The following is a 15,945-nucleotide window of genomic DNA, read 5'->3' as shown; positions in this document are numbered from 1 at the left end:
TTTAATCCTTAAATTGATCGATTTGATCATTTGATATCTCAATATACCCAAAAAGCGCTTGATTTTATCCTAAAATCGCGCTTGATTTAATCCTAAAATTTATTGATTTGATCATTTAAAATGTCAAATTTACCCAAATAGCGCTGGATTTAATCCTGAAATCGTGCCTGATTTAATCCTAAAATTGATTGATTTGATCTTTTAAAATGTCAAATTTACCCAAATAGCGCTGGATTTAATCCCAAAATAGCGCTTGATTTAATCCTAAAATTGATTGATTTGATCATTTAAAATGTCAAATTTACCCAAATAGCGCTTGATTTAATCCCAAACTAAAATAAGTTTTTTATATTTTATTTTATATTTATTAATATTTATTTATACAAAAGAATCATTAATTTTTTAATTAACAAAAAAGTTAATATATTAATATTTAATTCATTCAATATAATATACATTTAACAAAAATATCATACATTTTTTTTAATAAACGAAAAAATTATTTTTTTTAATATTAAATTCATTCAATATAATGTACATATAACAAAAATATGGTTTAGTTTTAATATATTTCGTATTTTATTTTTTATGTAAATAACATATTTAAATAATAGTATGATACATTAAGAGGAAATATTTTTATTAAAATATACGTTTAATTCTAATGTAGGTTTTTCCATTATTAAGTGGATACAAGTGTAAAGGAGGTGTATTAAATTCATTTATATTTTTAATCAGTGTTTTATTTATTATCGAACCAATTTCATATGCTCTAAAATGAGTATCAAAATGTTTAATTGTTACCTTCCTGCAGATTAAAAAAATTTCATTATTATTACTTATGATTATATATATTATTTTATATAATTCAAATTCTCCTAGTTCAAATCTGTCAATTCCTAAATAATATGCTGGTTTATAATGTGTGCCCTTAAATGTCAAATCATCAGATAACTCATATCCTTCCGAACATATTTCTTGTATTTCGTCAATAATATCAAAATATTGTGTCGAAATTTTAGAATCTGTAGGACGTGACGTAAAAATTGGTTTTAATCCTGTTTTGTGTTCTATTAAAAACTTAGAAAATTTAAAACCATTTTTAATTGATATTGAATATGATGGATTTCTCCGAGATGTAATGCTGTTAAAATAGGTTTTTGCGTCCTTGTGTTTAGCTTCAAAGCGCATGCTCCATAAATATTTTAAAGGACCACATTTTTGTATAGCAGTTGCGTAGTGCACAAGAAAGTGGTGTTTAGGTTTTAATGTACCAAAAAGAGTTGTGTACAATTCATGATGCTTGTTTACCAATAATTTAAATTTTTCTAAGTCATTTAGAGAATATTTTGACATAAACAACATATCAATTATGTCCAATAAAATAAGTAAAATTTGCCAATGTTTATTATCAATAGGTACTAAGTCTCCAATCATTAATGGTATAAAATGAATAAAACAAGCTATTTCACTGGCTGTCATTCTTAAATTACAAGATTTTAATCGCTCAAGACTTAAAGGACCAGAAGTATTTCCAATTTCTGTTTCTCCATACGTAAAGAGTTCTTTTCTACTATTAATAGTATTCAATGATATTATATTGTCGTTTATTAACGCAAATAAAACCTTGCAAACATCATACATGCACACGCCTTCGTATATGTCATGCATTACGTCGAATGAGAAATTCTCACAAACGTTATAGTATTTTAAGGTGTTAAATATGCAGGAATTCTTCAAACCTGTTTCTTTGTAATTATTTTCAACTAAATCATTTTCATAAGTAATACTACTTCTTAAGTTTTCCTTAATTTCACAAGCATCAAACTGCATTTCAGACCTCTCTCGTCTACAAACGCGGCAATATCTTTTTGCATTGAAAGATTGAACATAGCCTAAAATGCTGTTAACTGCTAAATTATCGCCAACTATTAAACCCAAAATAAAATGAACTTTACGAATTTCATTACCCACAGTAATTTCTATTCCACATTCTAACAGCTTTAATTCTTCTACAAGAGAGCTAAAGGAACGTTCATTGCCACATTCTTTAAGATTAGATGTAGATATAAATGCAGCCGGAAAAATAAACTGAAGCTGTGATAGAAGATATTTTGGCATTAACGGAAAATGTATATAGCAACCGCAAATGGAGTATGTATGACTTCCAAGGGGGTTGTTTATTTGAAAATCATCAAAGTACAAGATATATGGAATTACTATATCAGACTGAAATTGTTGCATTTTTTTTCTAAAAATTTCTCCGTTTGCAAAACTGCTAAAATTTTCGTCTGATAAGCTGTGTCGAATATTTTCCAAAGTCTCATTAAGAAGATTGGGTATTTCGAAAATCGATTTAAGCATAAATCGTAAAGGCATAATAATAACAAAATATGTTTTAGGTCCTAAAGTGGGATTTCCGTGAAATATTATTTCAGTGATTTTTTCGTCGATAACAATTAATTTTGGGTCTTCATATAAATTTAAATTTTTCAACAATTTTATCATTTTATATTCCGTTAATATATCTTCAAAAGGTCTTTTGCAAAAATTCAAAATAGTGTTTAAATCATTTTTAATTTCACCTTCTTCAAGTAAACTACTAATTGTAACTGCTATAGAAGAAACTAATGAAGTTACTAAGTTTTGAACTTCAATAACATGATTTCTAGGCATTGAATTCTTATTATATAAGCTTAAAGATAAATCAAGAGCTTTAAATTTTAATTCCTGCAGATTGAATGGAAGATTTTGCTTAATTTTAACAGAAGTAGGAGCAGATTGTGTTTTTGGCATGCCAAAAGAATCGTTAAAATGACTTGATTTAAAAGATATAGGATTGTTTTGTAAACAATCATTTTTGTGGACATTTTCTAAATGAATACGAAAATAGGAAAAGTTGGTAAAAGTTTGTTTACAAAAATTTTGCATACAAATAATTTTTAAAGATTGACGAGTTAACAAATGAATTGATTTAAGGTGTATAATTAATAGTGTTGGTGTCTGAATTGTTTTTTTACATTTGAAACAGATATACATATTGTATATCTCAATTGTTTAAATAATTTATAACCGAAAAAATATTAGATGAATAAGAATCAAATTTGGTATTAATTTCAAAAAAGTATTTTTGAATAAACAACCAAGATTGTTCACATGCTATTGGGTATTTTAATGAAAGTACTTGAAATATTTTAAAACAAACATCGAGACTTTGAATAAAAGAATCAAATTTAAGTAAATTTTTGTCAAAATATATATAAAATCCTTTTATATCAGTTCCATTACCTTCCACAATTAAAAACGGCTGGACTGTCAAACCGGCTGAATAATATTTATTTATTATATCCTCCACTCTCCTTTTATAATCATTGAGTGTTGGTAGTTGGAGGACAAAACTTTCCTCCGAGTCTGATATGGTGACCTTTTTCGTTTTTTTCCCGTCGTTATTTTTAAAACGGGCGGAAGATTGAAATATTGAATTCAATAATATTGTAATTATAAAATCTTGATAATCTGAAAAATAATAATTTTTATCAACCTTAGTTTAAGAACAAATATAATATTCAATTTACCTATATTTTCACTTTCTTTCGCCTTTGTCACTAGTTGTTTCGACACTTCATTAACTATGTGTTTTTCATAATATCCAAACATTTTATTTTTAAACTCTTCCCATTTGGAAAAAAGCATTAATTTTTTTCCAGAGTACAAAAAATCGAAATCAATGTTTATCTGTAAAAATATTATTTTAAATAAATTTTTTTTATTATTTTAAATAAAAAAATTTTTTACAAATGAGAAAATGTTTTCATAATTTTTTAAATTTAATTTTCAACAATATTCCGAAATACAATTCTCAACATTTATTTGATACCAGGTTTATAATTAGGCCTGTATTCAGAAAGAAGTAAAGGAAACAATTGTTAATATTTTGAATTTTTCAAAAAAAAAAATTCAAATACTGTTTTGTGTTCTTCTTTCTAAATACGGGCCTTAATTAAAAGGAATTTTTCATGAATAAATATTGTTGAAAAATAAATTAGTAAACATACAAAAGAAATTGTTTCTTTAAAAGTTAAATCAAAAATATAAGTAAATCATAATTAAAAAATAAAAAAAAAAATTACCAAATCGGAAGCTTTCGCATGGCATAGTTTGGGCCATGATTGTAGAAAATCGATGTTATTTAGATTCTGTAATTCCCGGCGACGTATTTTATATGTTCTTTTCCATTTCTCACAAACATCTGCCCAATCTGATGAATCTCTATTTAAAGATGTTTTAAAAGCTGTAGCAACAGATTCATCTATCTCTTCATCTATATGCTCTGATGTGTTTTCTGCTTCGTCTTGACTGGACACAGAGGAATCAAATATTCCACGTTTACGGCGACAGTTTTTATACTTAAAGTATAACTTTCCACTTGGACTGCCTTTACAGCCTCTTGAAATAAAATAATAACCCTTAAAATTTAAAGAAAAAATTTAATTATAACAATGTTTTCTCAAGTTGATAAATTATTTTAGTCACCTGAACTTCTTTTTCTGATGGAAATATCGAGACTATTTCATTTACCAATAACGGAAAATCTGGAACTCTTATTATAATCTGGCTGCACATAACTTCTTCAACTATTATTTTTATAAGGAAATCCCTTTGATCGATAGTTAGCTTTTTCGTTCTGTATTCTAATATCGCCCTTCCGCCTGCCGTTTCTTTTAAAATATCTATCAAACACTTAACGATAATAAACACGGTTAAGGATAATAATTATGATAGAATAAAATATGTTATACCTTATTTAAAACTCTTTTGCCACTGAAACCTTCATCAGACATCCAATTGTCGACCTTCGAATCGACTGAAATCGTTTCGTCATCAATTTCGAACTGTAAAATTGGATTATATAAAATGATACGATCAAGTATATAACACATTTTTTTATGATTTACCTGCTGTTTTTTCCATTTAAAGAGCTTCTCCCGAAATTCAATTCGGAGGCCAAGAGGTGGTATGGCTTCTTTTATTTCTTCTTTTTGAATATATGGCAAGCTTTTGTACGTTACCTTAGCAGCTGTAGAAATAAATAAAACATTATTAATAAAAGCATTATAGAAACATTTTTAATCAATTAAAAAAATGTTTTTAAAAATTTTTAACATATTTATATTTTATTTTATTGAAATTTTTATATTTACTATTTGTTTTCAATATATTGATTTTTTTTAAATGTATTTATTAAAAATTTTAAATTAATTTATATCTTCTTAAAATTAAAAAAATTTGATAATGTTTTCAATAAATTTCCACATGTTATAAAAATTTAGTTATTTTAATTTATATAATTATTTTCTGCATTTTTTATTTATTGTATTTTTTTGTTCACATACTGAAAATTTAAAAAAAATCAATCTCTGATGGATATTGTAAAACAGGGAGTATAACTTCAGAAAATAAAAAAAATTAATTGAAAACAAATAAAAAATAATTTATTTAACTGTTTGTTTGACAATATCGAAACAACATTTTCTTTCTTATAAATATATTGAAAACAAACACAAAATTTAAAATTTTCTACTTGTTTTCAATAGATTTGTAAGAAAGATAATGTTCTTTCTGCAGATAAATGTTATTATATCTTCAATAGGAAATTTTTCAATAATTTTTTTTTTTTTTTGATTTTCAGTAAATTTAGATTTTCATTATTTTTTTTTAATTCTCACTATTTTTTTAATTTTCACTCACATATTTTTAAAATTAAGTTTTTTAATTATAATTAACTTCTTTATGACCACTTGTTTTGAATGAAATTATTTTTTAAAATATTTTTAAACAATTCATTTAGTTATTTAATACACATTCTCTAACTTAAAATTTTTGCAACCACTCTTCGCAAATTATACAACAGAAATGAAAACTAAACTACGCATTTCACAAAGGAATTTTACAATGTCTTGCTATTTTCTTACAATCTCATTTTTTGTTCTCGTTTGATGTGCATAACAACAAGAACTTGTTTTTTTACTGCAAATATTGCATCATAAAAAACACATTCAAACGAGGAGAGCAAGATCAGAAAAACCACCACCAAACACGCAATAGAAAAAAGAAGAGAATAAACAAGAGAGTTTTACTTCTTTTTTTATTACTTGATTTTCTTAAAGATTTTTTTGTCAATGTTTACAAGCGTGTTGTTGTAGTTTTCTTCAATTGCCTAAACACCAAAAGCCGTTACTAATATTAACTTATGGAAAAAAAAAAACAACAACAATACAACAACTTACTTATTTTTCAACAAAATAGAACATGCTGAATGTTGCCAAGCAAGGAATTTATGGTGGCATTTCTGTGCAGGTTGTTGTTGTGTTTTTTTTTTTGCATAAGTTAAAATTAGTAGGGAATTTTTGGTGTATGCATATTAGAGTGGCCCAAAAACAAAACTTTCTGATATTCCCAATAAGCCTATAAGTTAATACAAATTTAGTATCACATGAAAGGTCTTTTAAAGGCGCTTTTAATGCATTTTTTAATTATAATTTCGAATATTCTTGGACTTATTATACCTATATGTCTTTAAAAGCGATTTTAAAGTCTTTTAAAATGATAACAAATTTGGCACAAGAACAAATAGATTTAAAAACATGTTCTTATATTTAACTAAATTTTTTGTAACATTAACTACTTTTTTGGGTTCCCTAATGTATATGTACAGTTACACAAAGTTACGCCAAAATAAATTGTTGCAAGTTTATGGGCTTATGTTAGATGGATACATTATTCTAACGTTTCTTTTATAGGTATTTATCATTAAAATCTAAAAAATACTCAAAAAGTGAATATTTTTATACAAAATGTTAAATTAAAATTTCCATCCCGAAACAAAATTAGACCCCAAACATGCTTCACTTAAAATGAATTCTATAAAAATTTACTTACCTTTTAGGTATTGATATGCCTCCTCTAAATTAAAGCTTTTCAGAAGCACTTGTAAAAGGGAATCGTCATCGTTTTGATCATCCATAATTAATTAATTAATTAACACAAAACAACAAATTGTATGCAACACTACAAATTCTTTAAAACACAACAATGAAACACAACAATGAACTCAACGAACGCACAAAATAGACTGATACATTTCATCCCTTTAAAATAACTAGTAACTTGATTTCAATGTAAAACAGCATAAAAAGATTATTAGAGCGCATGAGAGAGTAAGTTTTATTTCTCTTATTTTCTCTCAGGGATTGATTTAACCCTTTTTTGGTTAATTCAATCAAAATACTGATCAATTTTTAATTAATCCTTTTTTGGAATCAAAATTACATTTTTTGAAATAAATTTGAGCGTTTTAGTGTTGATTTTAGTAATAAAAGGCAAAATTTTTTAAATCAATCCAGATTTTGGATTATTTTAAGCCAACGGCAACAAAAATGGAGTTCAATTTTCAAGCTCGTTTTGTGGCTAAAATTGAGAATAGAAAAGTTGATTTTACTTCGGCGTTTTTCTTTCTGTGTACATTTTTATTCTATCTAATTATTATCATTTACGTTTCCTTTTGGTATATTAATTCGAACTAAACTTTAACAAAAATAGGATAAAAATTAAAAAAATAATGTATATTGTTTTTGTAAATATTTTTATTTAGCGCTAACGAATATAATTTTGAGCCTAAATAGAGACTAGTTAGTTCATGTATCCAAAATTAAACTTAAATTTGCTGGCAGGGTATACGACGTAATATATGAGAGATATTCGCCAAAAATATATATTTATAACCTTTGACCTCCAATATTTCGCTAAGCCTATACAATATTTATGGCTATATTTTAACTTTTTAAAAAATGTGTCCTTAGCATTTAGAAATTACAGATTTATTTTACAGAATTATTATTAGCTTAGTGCTGTTATGCTACAAATACTTTAAACTAAATGAGAATTATATTTCTTTTATAATAGGATTTTTTACATAAACATTTATTAATGAAAGTTACTTTCAATTAATCGTGATATGAAGTTCTTTGTTTATAAATTTCGCATTTTTCAATTAATTCAAATTTGTAATAGGATTTAAACCTTTTACATAATTCTTTTGCAAATGAAAGTGAAACAAATTCTTTAATTTTTTTTTCAATATTCTACTAAGAATTAAGGAAAATTAATTTGGAAATAAACTAAATTGATTACAAAAAGTAATTACAGCACTGAAAGTTTTCCTAGCGGAAATGAAAAAAAATTTGTGTTATTTTAATATTTGTATTGAAAAAAATCTACTAGTAAACAATTTAACCATTTTAAGAGACTCTTGGTCTTTATTCATTGTACATTTTCCAGTTGTTTTAAGTTTAATTTAATACTTAAGTCTACAAGTATGTATGTATGTGTGTTTTAAATGTGTATATTTCTGTGTGTATATGTTAATTTTTTAATATTCAATGTCTAGAAATTTTAATTTTGTTATTGTATTGTTTATAATCGATGTGTTTTAAGTGTATTATGTATTTATATGTATGTAATTTTTATTTTTATAAAGGGTTTATAAATGACTTAAAACTAAAAAAATATTCATAAACAGACTTATATAAATATGTATGTATATTCCTTATGTGCTTTAAATGTATTTTGTATTATTTTATTAAATTTATAAATATGTATGTAAATATATTGTTAAATGTATGTAAATAAGTGTGTATGTATATTATCATTATATCCTTAAAGTAGAAAAACTTTCTTATTGTTAAAAAAATAATATTTTTTTCAAGATTTTTAGTGTTTTATTCTTATTTATCATTACTCTAAATGCTCCACGACCCTGTTTTGGATCTTTTATGCAGTCTATAAGTCTACTATATCAGGTTTTATTCAAGCATGAAAATAACGGGTTTGATTGATGAGAGGTTGAATAGATCCTTCGGAGCTAGTGAAGCAGCACCCAATATTCCAGCTCGACATAATCCTAGCATTGGACAGTTACACAATATGTGTTCAAAGGTTTCTTCCTGATAGACACAAAATCTGCATAACTTTAATATGGCGTTAAATAGTATGAATTGGTAATATTTGAGTGTCCCGTGAGTAATCCCGTTAGTATTCTAAGACCGTTTTTGTTAAGCGATAATAACTTTTGAGATTTCTCCTAAGATAGCCTAATAAAGCGTTCTGTCTGAGCCCTGTTGTAGCTTCAAATTCCGATTCGACCCACGATTTGCATCTTTCTCTGACATACCCTTGTGGGATGCCAAAGAATGGTTCGGGCCGATAAAAGAGCGATGGGCACCCCTGTTTGCTAGGCAGTCCGGACGTTCGTTGCCAGAATGACCTTCATGGTCAGGTATCTAACATAAGTTAATTTGTTGTATTTACCCAATTCATTTAGTGATGTCACATAGTCCATTACGACACCCGACCTGACTTCATATGATAGTAAGTCCTTGAGCGCTGCTTGACTGTCTGACATTATGTATTTGTTATACTCCTCTTGTGCTTCTCCTCACGCACTCCATAGCACAGATAAAAATGGTGTAGATTTCCGCCTGGATTTTTTTCCCATGAAAACGGCTTTCTGGAAGTTAGATCCACAAATACCTTCTCCGGTTTCACCATCTATTTGTTTGGACCCATCAGTAAACAAAACTTGATCAGAACGCTGTTGCCAACATGTTTGATTGATCCATTGGTTCCTGTCAGTTATCATAACCTCAAAGGAGCGGCCAAAAACAATTTTGGTGATCCACAATCATGAACGCGAGTATATGTGTCGTTGATAATAATTTACCCTTCCAAGTCACCAGTTTATAGACTAGCGATTTCGGTAGGTAAATTGTCGATTTGCAAGCGTCATTATTAATAAAGATATTCATAGGTGGAATGTGAAAAATAGCTCCAATGGTAGGACATTTTCGCATGTCCCCTGTAATAGAGACACAGATTAGACGATAAATTTTGTCCAGAGAAGTTCGAGTGGTTGCCTGTTCCACCTTTTCCCACCAGGCTAAGGCAGCATAAGTCAAAATGGGCTTTATTATGATACTAGTGGTGCCCGGTCCGCATTGCAGGCCCATGATTAGCTATGTGGACTCTACCCATCAAATTTTAATATAATCGGTTTAGTGGTTTAGGGGTAATTGACTAAAAATTAAAACTTCTTCACCATCTGTTGGACAAATTTAAAACTTTACATGAACACTTCTCAAGATCCCAGTAACAGATATTTGAAATTTTGTGCTATCAGGTGCCTTAGTGCTGAGTTTACGAACAAATATTACTTTTTTATTTATATAGATTAAAATTCCATGGGATCATATTCGGTTTTAGACCCCACGTACTCCCAAATAGCCTTTGACAGGCATATAATGCTCTAATGGCTCTATTGATCGTACTGAATACATGTGGGTTCCAATTTAGGGTTTTGTTGGAAATGATCCCTAAGTCTTTGACTTCCTTCGAGAACTTAATAAAAACACCATTTAGAGTTTGTTCGATAAGTCCCAGAGATCTAAATCTAGTAAATGGGACAAGAATGGTTTTGAGGGGTTTATTTTTAGCCCACTTTCCTCACACCACTTGGTTGTCGTCGAACCCTGTAATATGTATATATGATAAGGTCGTCGGCATAACCATATGTAGGGAAACCGAAGTCACCGTAGATTGGTAGGCAAATTGAAACTAGTGAATTGAGTTCTTTTGACGATATGTTTCCCTAATGTAATTTTCAAGTAGTTTTTCTATTGTCTTCATTGGAGTCATTCAAAACTCTCGCTCACTTCAAGCGAATCATTGCATGCGGTAAATATTTCCTGGGATAGTCTGGTCAGATTTCTTTAGCTCATCGTAACTGATCCATTTCTATCGCAAGTAATGATTCAGTTCAAAAATGATTTTGCAAAGTCTCTCGGCTTTAATTCATATGGTATCCGATTTCTCTGCTTTTGGATGAATCTTTCTCCTCGCAATCATTTTAAAATTGCTACTTAAGTAGCTAGCAACGATTTTGTAAGCTTTTATTAAGTTTAAAAACAACCTTCATGGAGTAATGACTCCAAATATTGGTCTTCGAACTGTTTGGCGATATTTCGACTTCTGTGTCAAATTCATCACTTATGAAGAGAACAAAACATCTCTCGCCCGTTTAAATCGATGAAACACATTCGCTATAAGCTTCAGAAAATAATCGCCGTTTTCAGCTGAATTTGTTCCAGTTCCGATTGAAATTTCATATTTGTATTATCATCAATCGCTTGTAAATTTACAATTTAACTTTCTTATAAAAAAAATTGGAGCCACAAAATTTGTAACATTAAAATGACTTGACAAACGTTAACTTTATTATTTCTTATATTTACTCGGTTATCAGTTACAAAACGCACACAAAAAAAATCAGTAGCATTTTTTACAGAAACCAAAATTAAAATGTAAAACAAATTATTAACTTAATTACTAAATAAATATTTACTGAAGTAGTAGTAAAACACATAAAATAAATAAACCAAGAATGGACTACTAGATGGATGGATGGGTTGGCATTTACAACAAAATTTTTATAGAAAAATAAATACAAATTTACAATTTACCTTCACTTCATGTCGTCTAGTCGGACATGAAGTGCAAACACATGTGTTTAATATGGCGTTCGGCTTCTATAGTACACAGGGAACGAATGAAATCAGTTATTTACTTATGATTAAAACAGAAATTTAAAGTTTTTATTGTCTAGTCGTGTAGTTTTGCTTCCAAGTTTTCTCTGCTTTCTCTTGTTGCCGACCTTTGTCTTAGTTACTTACAATGTGTGTCACTTATTTGAGGCATGCACTCGCTATTTATCCACTTACACTCACTCTCTTTTCGGATTTTTTATGTAGGACATTTCATTTTTAATACGAAATTTGTTTATATATTAAAGCAACAATAATAACATTGAATAAAATAATTTTTTTTATTTTTTTTTCTAAAATTTATCTGATAAGATTTTGCAAGATTTCTTTGGTAAATATTAAAAAAGTTAAAAGAAAAATTTAAAAATAAAACTGTTTATCTTGACATTAAAATATTTAAAAGATTTCAATGTTTTTCGTTACATTTTATACTTATTTAAAATCTTTTGGTGAGAGATTGTTAAAAAAATTATTTTAATCGAAAATGTGAAGCAAAAATACAATTGATAAAATAAATAAAAGAATGATAGAAGTGATTGAATTTATAAAAAATTTCTATAATTTATGTACATATATATTCTGGACTATATTTTAGTATAACAATAACTATATTCCAGACTATAGATTAGATATTAGTTCATACTATATACTAGTCTATGTTCTAAAGTATAAACTAGTCTACGATGTAGTCCTTAGTCTAAACTATAGTTCAGACAACAGTCTAAACTATAGTCAAAAGCATAGACGGCAGTGAAGACGAGACTATAAGCAAAAGTCCAGACTATGGACTTAAATATAATCCAGACTATAATCTAAATTATAGACTATATTGCATCTATCAATTACCCGAACTTTTTACTTACTCAGATCTTTACAAGAAGATGAGAAATGCAAGAGGAAAATAAAATTCCCCTAATATATCACAACGATTGTTTGGAAACATTTTTAAATGTATGAAATATAAAAGATATTTTACCTGCTTGGTCTACTCTACCGGTATAATCCCTTAATCCTGACAATAGACTAAGTATGATATAGTTTACACTAGGGTTCCTGTCAGTTATAATAACCTCAAAGGAGCGGTTAATAACCAATGTTTGTGACCCACAATCACGAACGCGTCTACGATATAATCCATAGTCTAAACTATAGTTCAGACAACAGCCTATACTATAATCCAAAACATAGACGGCAGTCAAGTCGTGACTATAAGCAATAGTCCAGTCTATGGACTAAAATAAAGCCCAGACTATAATCTAAATTATAGACTACATTGCGTCTATCAATTACCCGAACTTTTTACTTACTCAGATCTTTACACGAAGATGAGAAAGACAAGGTATGAAATATAATAGATATTTTACCTGTTTGGTCTACTCTATCGTTATAATCCGGTTCCTATCAGTTATCATAACCTCAAAGGAGCGGTTAAAAACCAATGTTAGTGACTCACAATCATGAACGTATCTACGATGGCAGTAAAGTCGAGACTATAAGCAATAGTCCAGACTATGGACTCAAACATAGTCCAGACTATAATCGAAATTATATACTATATTGTAGTCCATATTATAGACATGAGTGTAGCCCAGACTGTATCTTCAAACAGTTATTATTTGTCTTAGTTATAGCGGGACTTGTTTTAACAAGAGTTCAAGTGATATTTTATGGATGATGAAATCCGTTTGACGTCTATCAATTACCCGAAATTTTTACTTCATCAGATCTTTCCACAAAGATGAGAAATGCAAGAGGATAAGAATGTTCCTCTTATATATTACAAGGATTGTTAGGATAGATCTTTAAATGTTTGAAATATAATTGATATTTTACCTGTTTGGTCTCTACCGGTGGAATCCCTGATCCCGACAATAGACTAACTATGCTATAGTTTAGAATAGGGGTTTCCACCTTTTTTTCTTCACAGACCCCTTGCGGTATTTATTTAATCTCGAGGGTCGCCATATTTTTATTCCTATTGATTCTAATATAGGGTTAAGGTCTAGAAGTTGTGATACTCGTATTGACTTAGACCAGGCCGAACAGATAAATATATACTTGGGATTTATCATTAGAAGAATTTTTCCGGACAATGGAACACACTCCAGCTAAGACTTTTTTCGAAAGTTTTTTATCTTCAAGCTGTTAAAGTTGCGAAGCTGTTAAAGTTGCGAAAACCAAGTTGGAAGTGGATTATAACTTCATTTATAATTATAATCATAATGCCCATGAGTCATAGGTTCCATGGACGCAAATTTTGATAAAGTCCATGGATTTCAAAGAGTCGAAATAACCCAGAGTTTAATGTCCATAGACGTGTCACAATTGTCACAACGTCAATGGACTTCCATGAAAATTATGACAAGCCACCTTACGACGCAAGTTATCCGCATAAAATATTGATCCCTTAACTTTATTTCCCCAAACTTCCGTTTTCTCAATTCACATCCTTTTGTTTATTAATTACAAAAAAAATCAAGTTCTTGATTGCAACATTTTCCGTAAAAAAGAAGAAAAAAGCTTTTGACGGGACAGTTATTTATATCTGATGAGAGAGGGTTAACAGATGCTAACTAAAAATAAGAGATTATAATGATGAGCATCTTCATTATCATCTTCACTATTACTTGCATACAAAGATTATTGTTTATCTTTGTTATCTTATAAAATAAAATAACTTTTTTTTGTGAGAATTGAATATAAATTATAATGAATACAGTGCATTAGAAAAAAATAACAACACTGGCAACAATTAATTTTTAGTTGAAATGACTTTAAAGTAAAAAAATAGTTTTTATAAAAGGTGGAAGAGTAAACAAATAATTTAACTTTAAGTTTAATACTTTTGTTCCCCACTGTATCTTAAGTTTGTACTTAGTTTTAAGATAAACGAATGAAATGTTTTCAAATTTTAAGAAATGTAACGAAAAAATATTTAGTTGTATAAAACGTGTTATTGAAGTTAAGTCGCACGTTTTTTAGGTTTTGGCGAATCACAAGCCTATTTTCTTTAAATTTACAGAGAAGTTTTAATAAAAAAATAAAAATACTAAATGTTTGAAAAAAAGAAATTTAAATAATATCGTTTAGCTAAACAATTATGTAAGCTACCAAGTGAATAAAAACACGCGTTTCTAATTTTTATTCGCAAAAGAAAGTGTTTTTTTTGTGAAATAATTTGTGTTTTTAAAAAATAATGGCCGGTTATCGTTCTCTACCGTTGGCTCCTGTTTCTGCCACAGCCATGGCTGCGGTAACGGCCCAACCGAATGGACCGACCATGTATCATCATCAGTCGATGACGGCTATGTCAAATAATGGTATTATCTATCAATCGGCGGTACACGCCTCCATACACAGTTTAAATACAGTACAAAATCAACGCTCAACTACTCATCATATTTTAGCTACAGCAACGGCCACAGCGGCAGCAGCAGTAGCAACTGCTACGGCCCGGCAATATGCTGCAACTGGTTCAGCAACAGCGCCACCGGTACCACCACCTCTACCCACGGCCTCCACCACCCACCTAGGACTGGGACATCAGCAAGCCCAGCAGCAACAACAACAGTTACAGTCGTCACAACAAAATGCGCACCAACATCAGCAGCAACAACAACAGCAGCAGCTGGTGCATCATCAACAACGTTCGGTAATGCAGCAACAGCAGCATCAACAACATCAGCAACACTTGATGGCTGGACATCATCCTCACCATCATTTAGCCCAACATCCCCATCACCCGCATCATCATCATCACCATCATCACGCTCATCCGCATCATCCTCATGCCCATCAACAGATTGCTCTGCATCAGAATCTCTTCTTTAGTGGTACCAGTTTGGCGGGACATGCCCATCATCGCCAGTTATTTAGTCACATGCAAAGTGCCATTATGCCTCTGGGTGTTAGTAAGTACACATATTTTCTTTAGTTTTTTTATAAAAAATTTCAAGATAAAAGTACTATAACCATGGAATTTCTCCAGATTTATTTTAAATTTTTTTCATGTTTTGGGGGATTTTGTCAAATAAATATTTGCTTAACTTGTCACAAAATAAGAATTGTGTCACAAATTTGTTTTGTAAATATTTTGGTATACATTTTTGAAATTCTTTTATCTAAGAACATGATGTTATTTAATTTCTTTGATTTTTAATTAATCATAAATATATATTTAGAAAATACTTAATAAATTTAAACAAGTCCATCAGCAAAACATGTGTTTAAAACTTATAATTAATTTCGAAAGATAAATTATTTCAAAATTTATTATAACAAAATGCTTTAA

The 15,945-nt window shown here is 28.9% G+C and overlaps 2 protein-coding genes across 5 annotated transcripts; one reads left to right on the top strand and one right to left on the bottom strand.

Moving 5' to 3' along the window:
• Positions 1-560: 560 nt before the first annotated feature.
• Positions 561-7,075, bottom strand: LOC119606390. 4 transcript variants are annotated; one of them, XM_037959834.1, is made up of 8 exons: positions 6,940-7,075; positions 4,956-5,077; positions 4,800-4,892; positions 4,534-4,740; positions 4,131-4,466; positions 3,576-3,735; positions 3,289-3,516; positions 561-808 (listed from the first exon to the last, which is right to left on the bottom strand). In XM_037959834.1, exons 1-8 carry the CDS (start codon positions 7,022-7,024, stop codon positions 801-803), a joined length of 1,239 nt encoding a protein of 412 aa, XP_037815762.1. In that variant the 5' UTR covers positions 7,025-7,075; the 3' UTR covers positions 561-800. The 4 variants fall into 4 exon arrangements, with proteins under 4 accessions (XP_037815762.1, XP_037815761.1, XP_037815764.1 ...); XM_037959833.1 differs by having other exon boundaries at positions 561-3,516; XM_037959836.1 differs by lacking the exon at positions 6,940-7,075 and adding an exon at positions 5,749-5,908 and having other exon boundaries at positions 561-3,516.
• Positions 7,076-14,749: 7,674 nt separating this feature from the next.
• On the top strand, positions 14,750-15,653 carry LOC119606374 (splicing factor 3B subunit 4). Its single transcript, XM_037959808.1, has 3 exons — positions 14,750-14,974; positions 15,062-15,565; positions 15,643-15,653. The coding sequence occupies exons 1-3, from the start codon at positions 14,851-14,853 to the stop codon at positions 15,651-15,653; spliced, it is 639 nt and encodes a 212-aa protein (XP_037815736.1). The 5' UTR covers positions 14,750-14,850.
• The last annotated feature ends 292 nt before the right edge of the window (positions 15,654-15,945 follow it).

Source organism: Lucilia sericata, unplaced genomic scaffold (assembly GCF_015586225.1).
Source record: "Lucilia sericata isolate MDLA Ls3-8-SP2 unplaced genomic scaffold, ASM1558622v1 Contig000575F_arrow, whole genome shotgun sequence".
Classification (NCBI taxonomy): Eukaryota; Metazoa; Arthropoda; class Insecta; order Diptera; family Calliphoridae; genus Lucilia; species Lucilia sericata.
This window is presented reverse-complemented; position numbering and strand designations above follow the sequence as displayed.

Excerpts from the sequence above, each read along its gene's own strand:
- LOC119606390 (XM_037959833.1), bottom strand. The coding sequence starts at position 7,024 with ATGGATGATCAAAACGATGACGATTCCCTTTTACAAGTGCTTCTGAAA. Across the intron at positions 5,078-6,939 it reads GGCATATCAATACCTAAAAG|CTGCTAAGGTAACGTACAAA; the intron begins GTAAGTAAATTT and ends TTATTTCTACAG. Across the intron at positions 4,741-4,799 it reads GCAAAAGAGTTTTAAATAAG|TGTTTGATAGATATTTTAAA; the intron begins GTATAACATATT and ends ATTATCGTTAAG.
- LOC119606374 (XM_037959808.1), top strand. The coding sequence starts at position 14,851 with ATGGCCGGTTATCGTTCTCTACCGTTGGCTCCTGTTTCTGCCACAGCC. Across the intron at positions 14,975-15,061 it reads GACGGCTATGTCAAATAATG|CTACAGCAACGGCCACAGCG; the intron begins GTATTATCTATC and ends ATCATATTTTAG.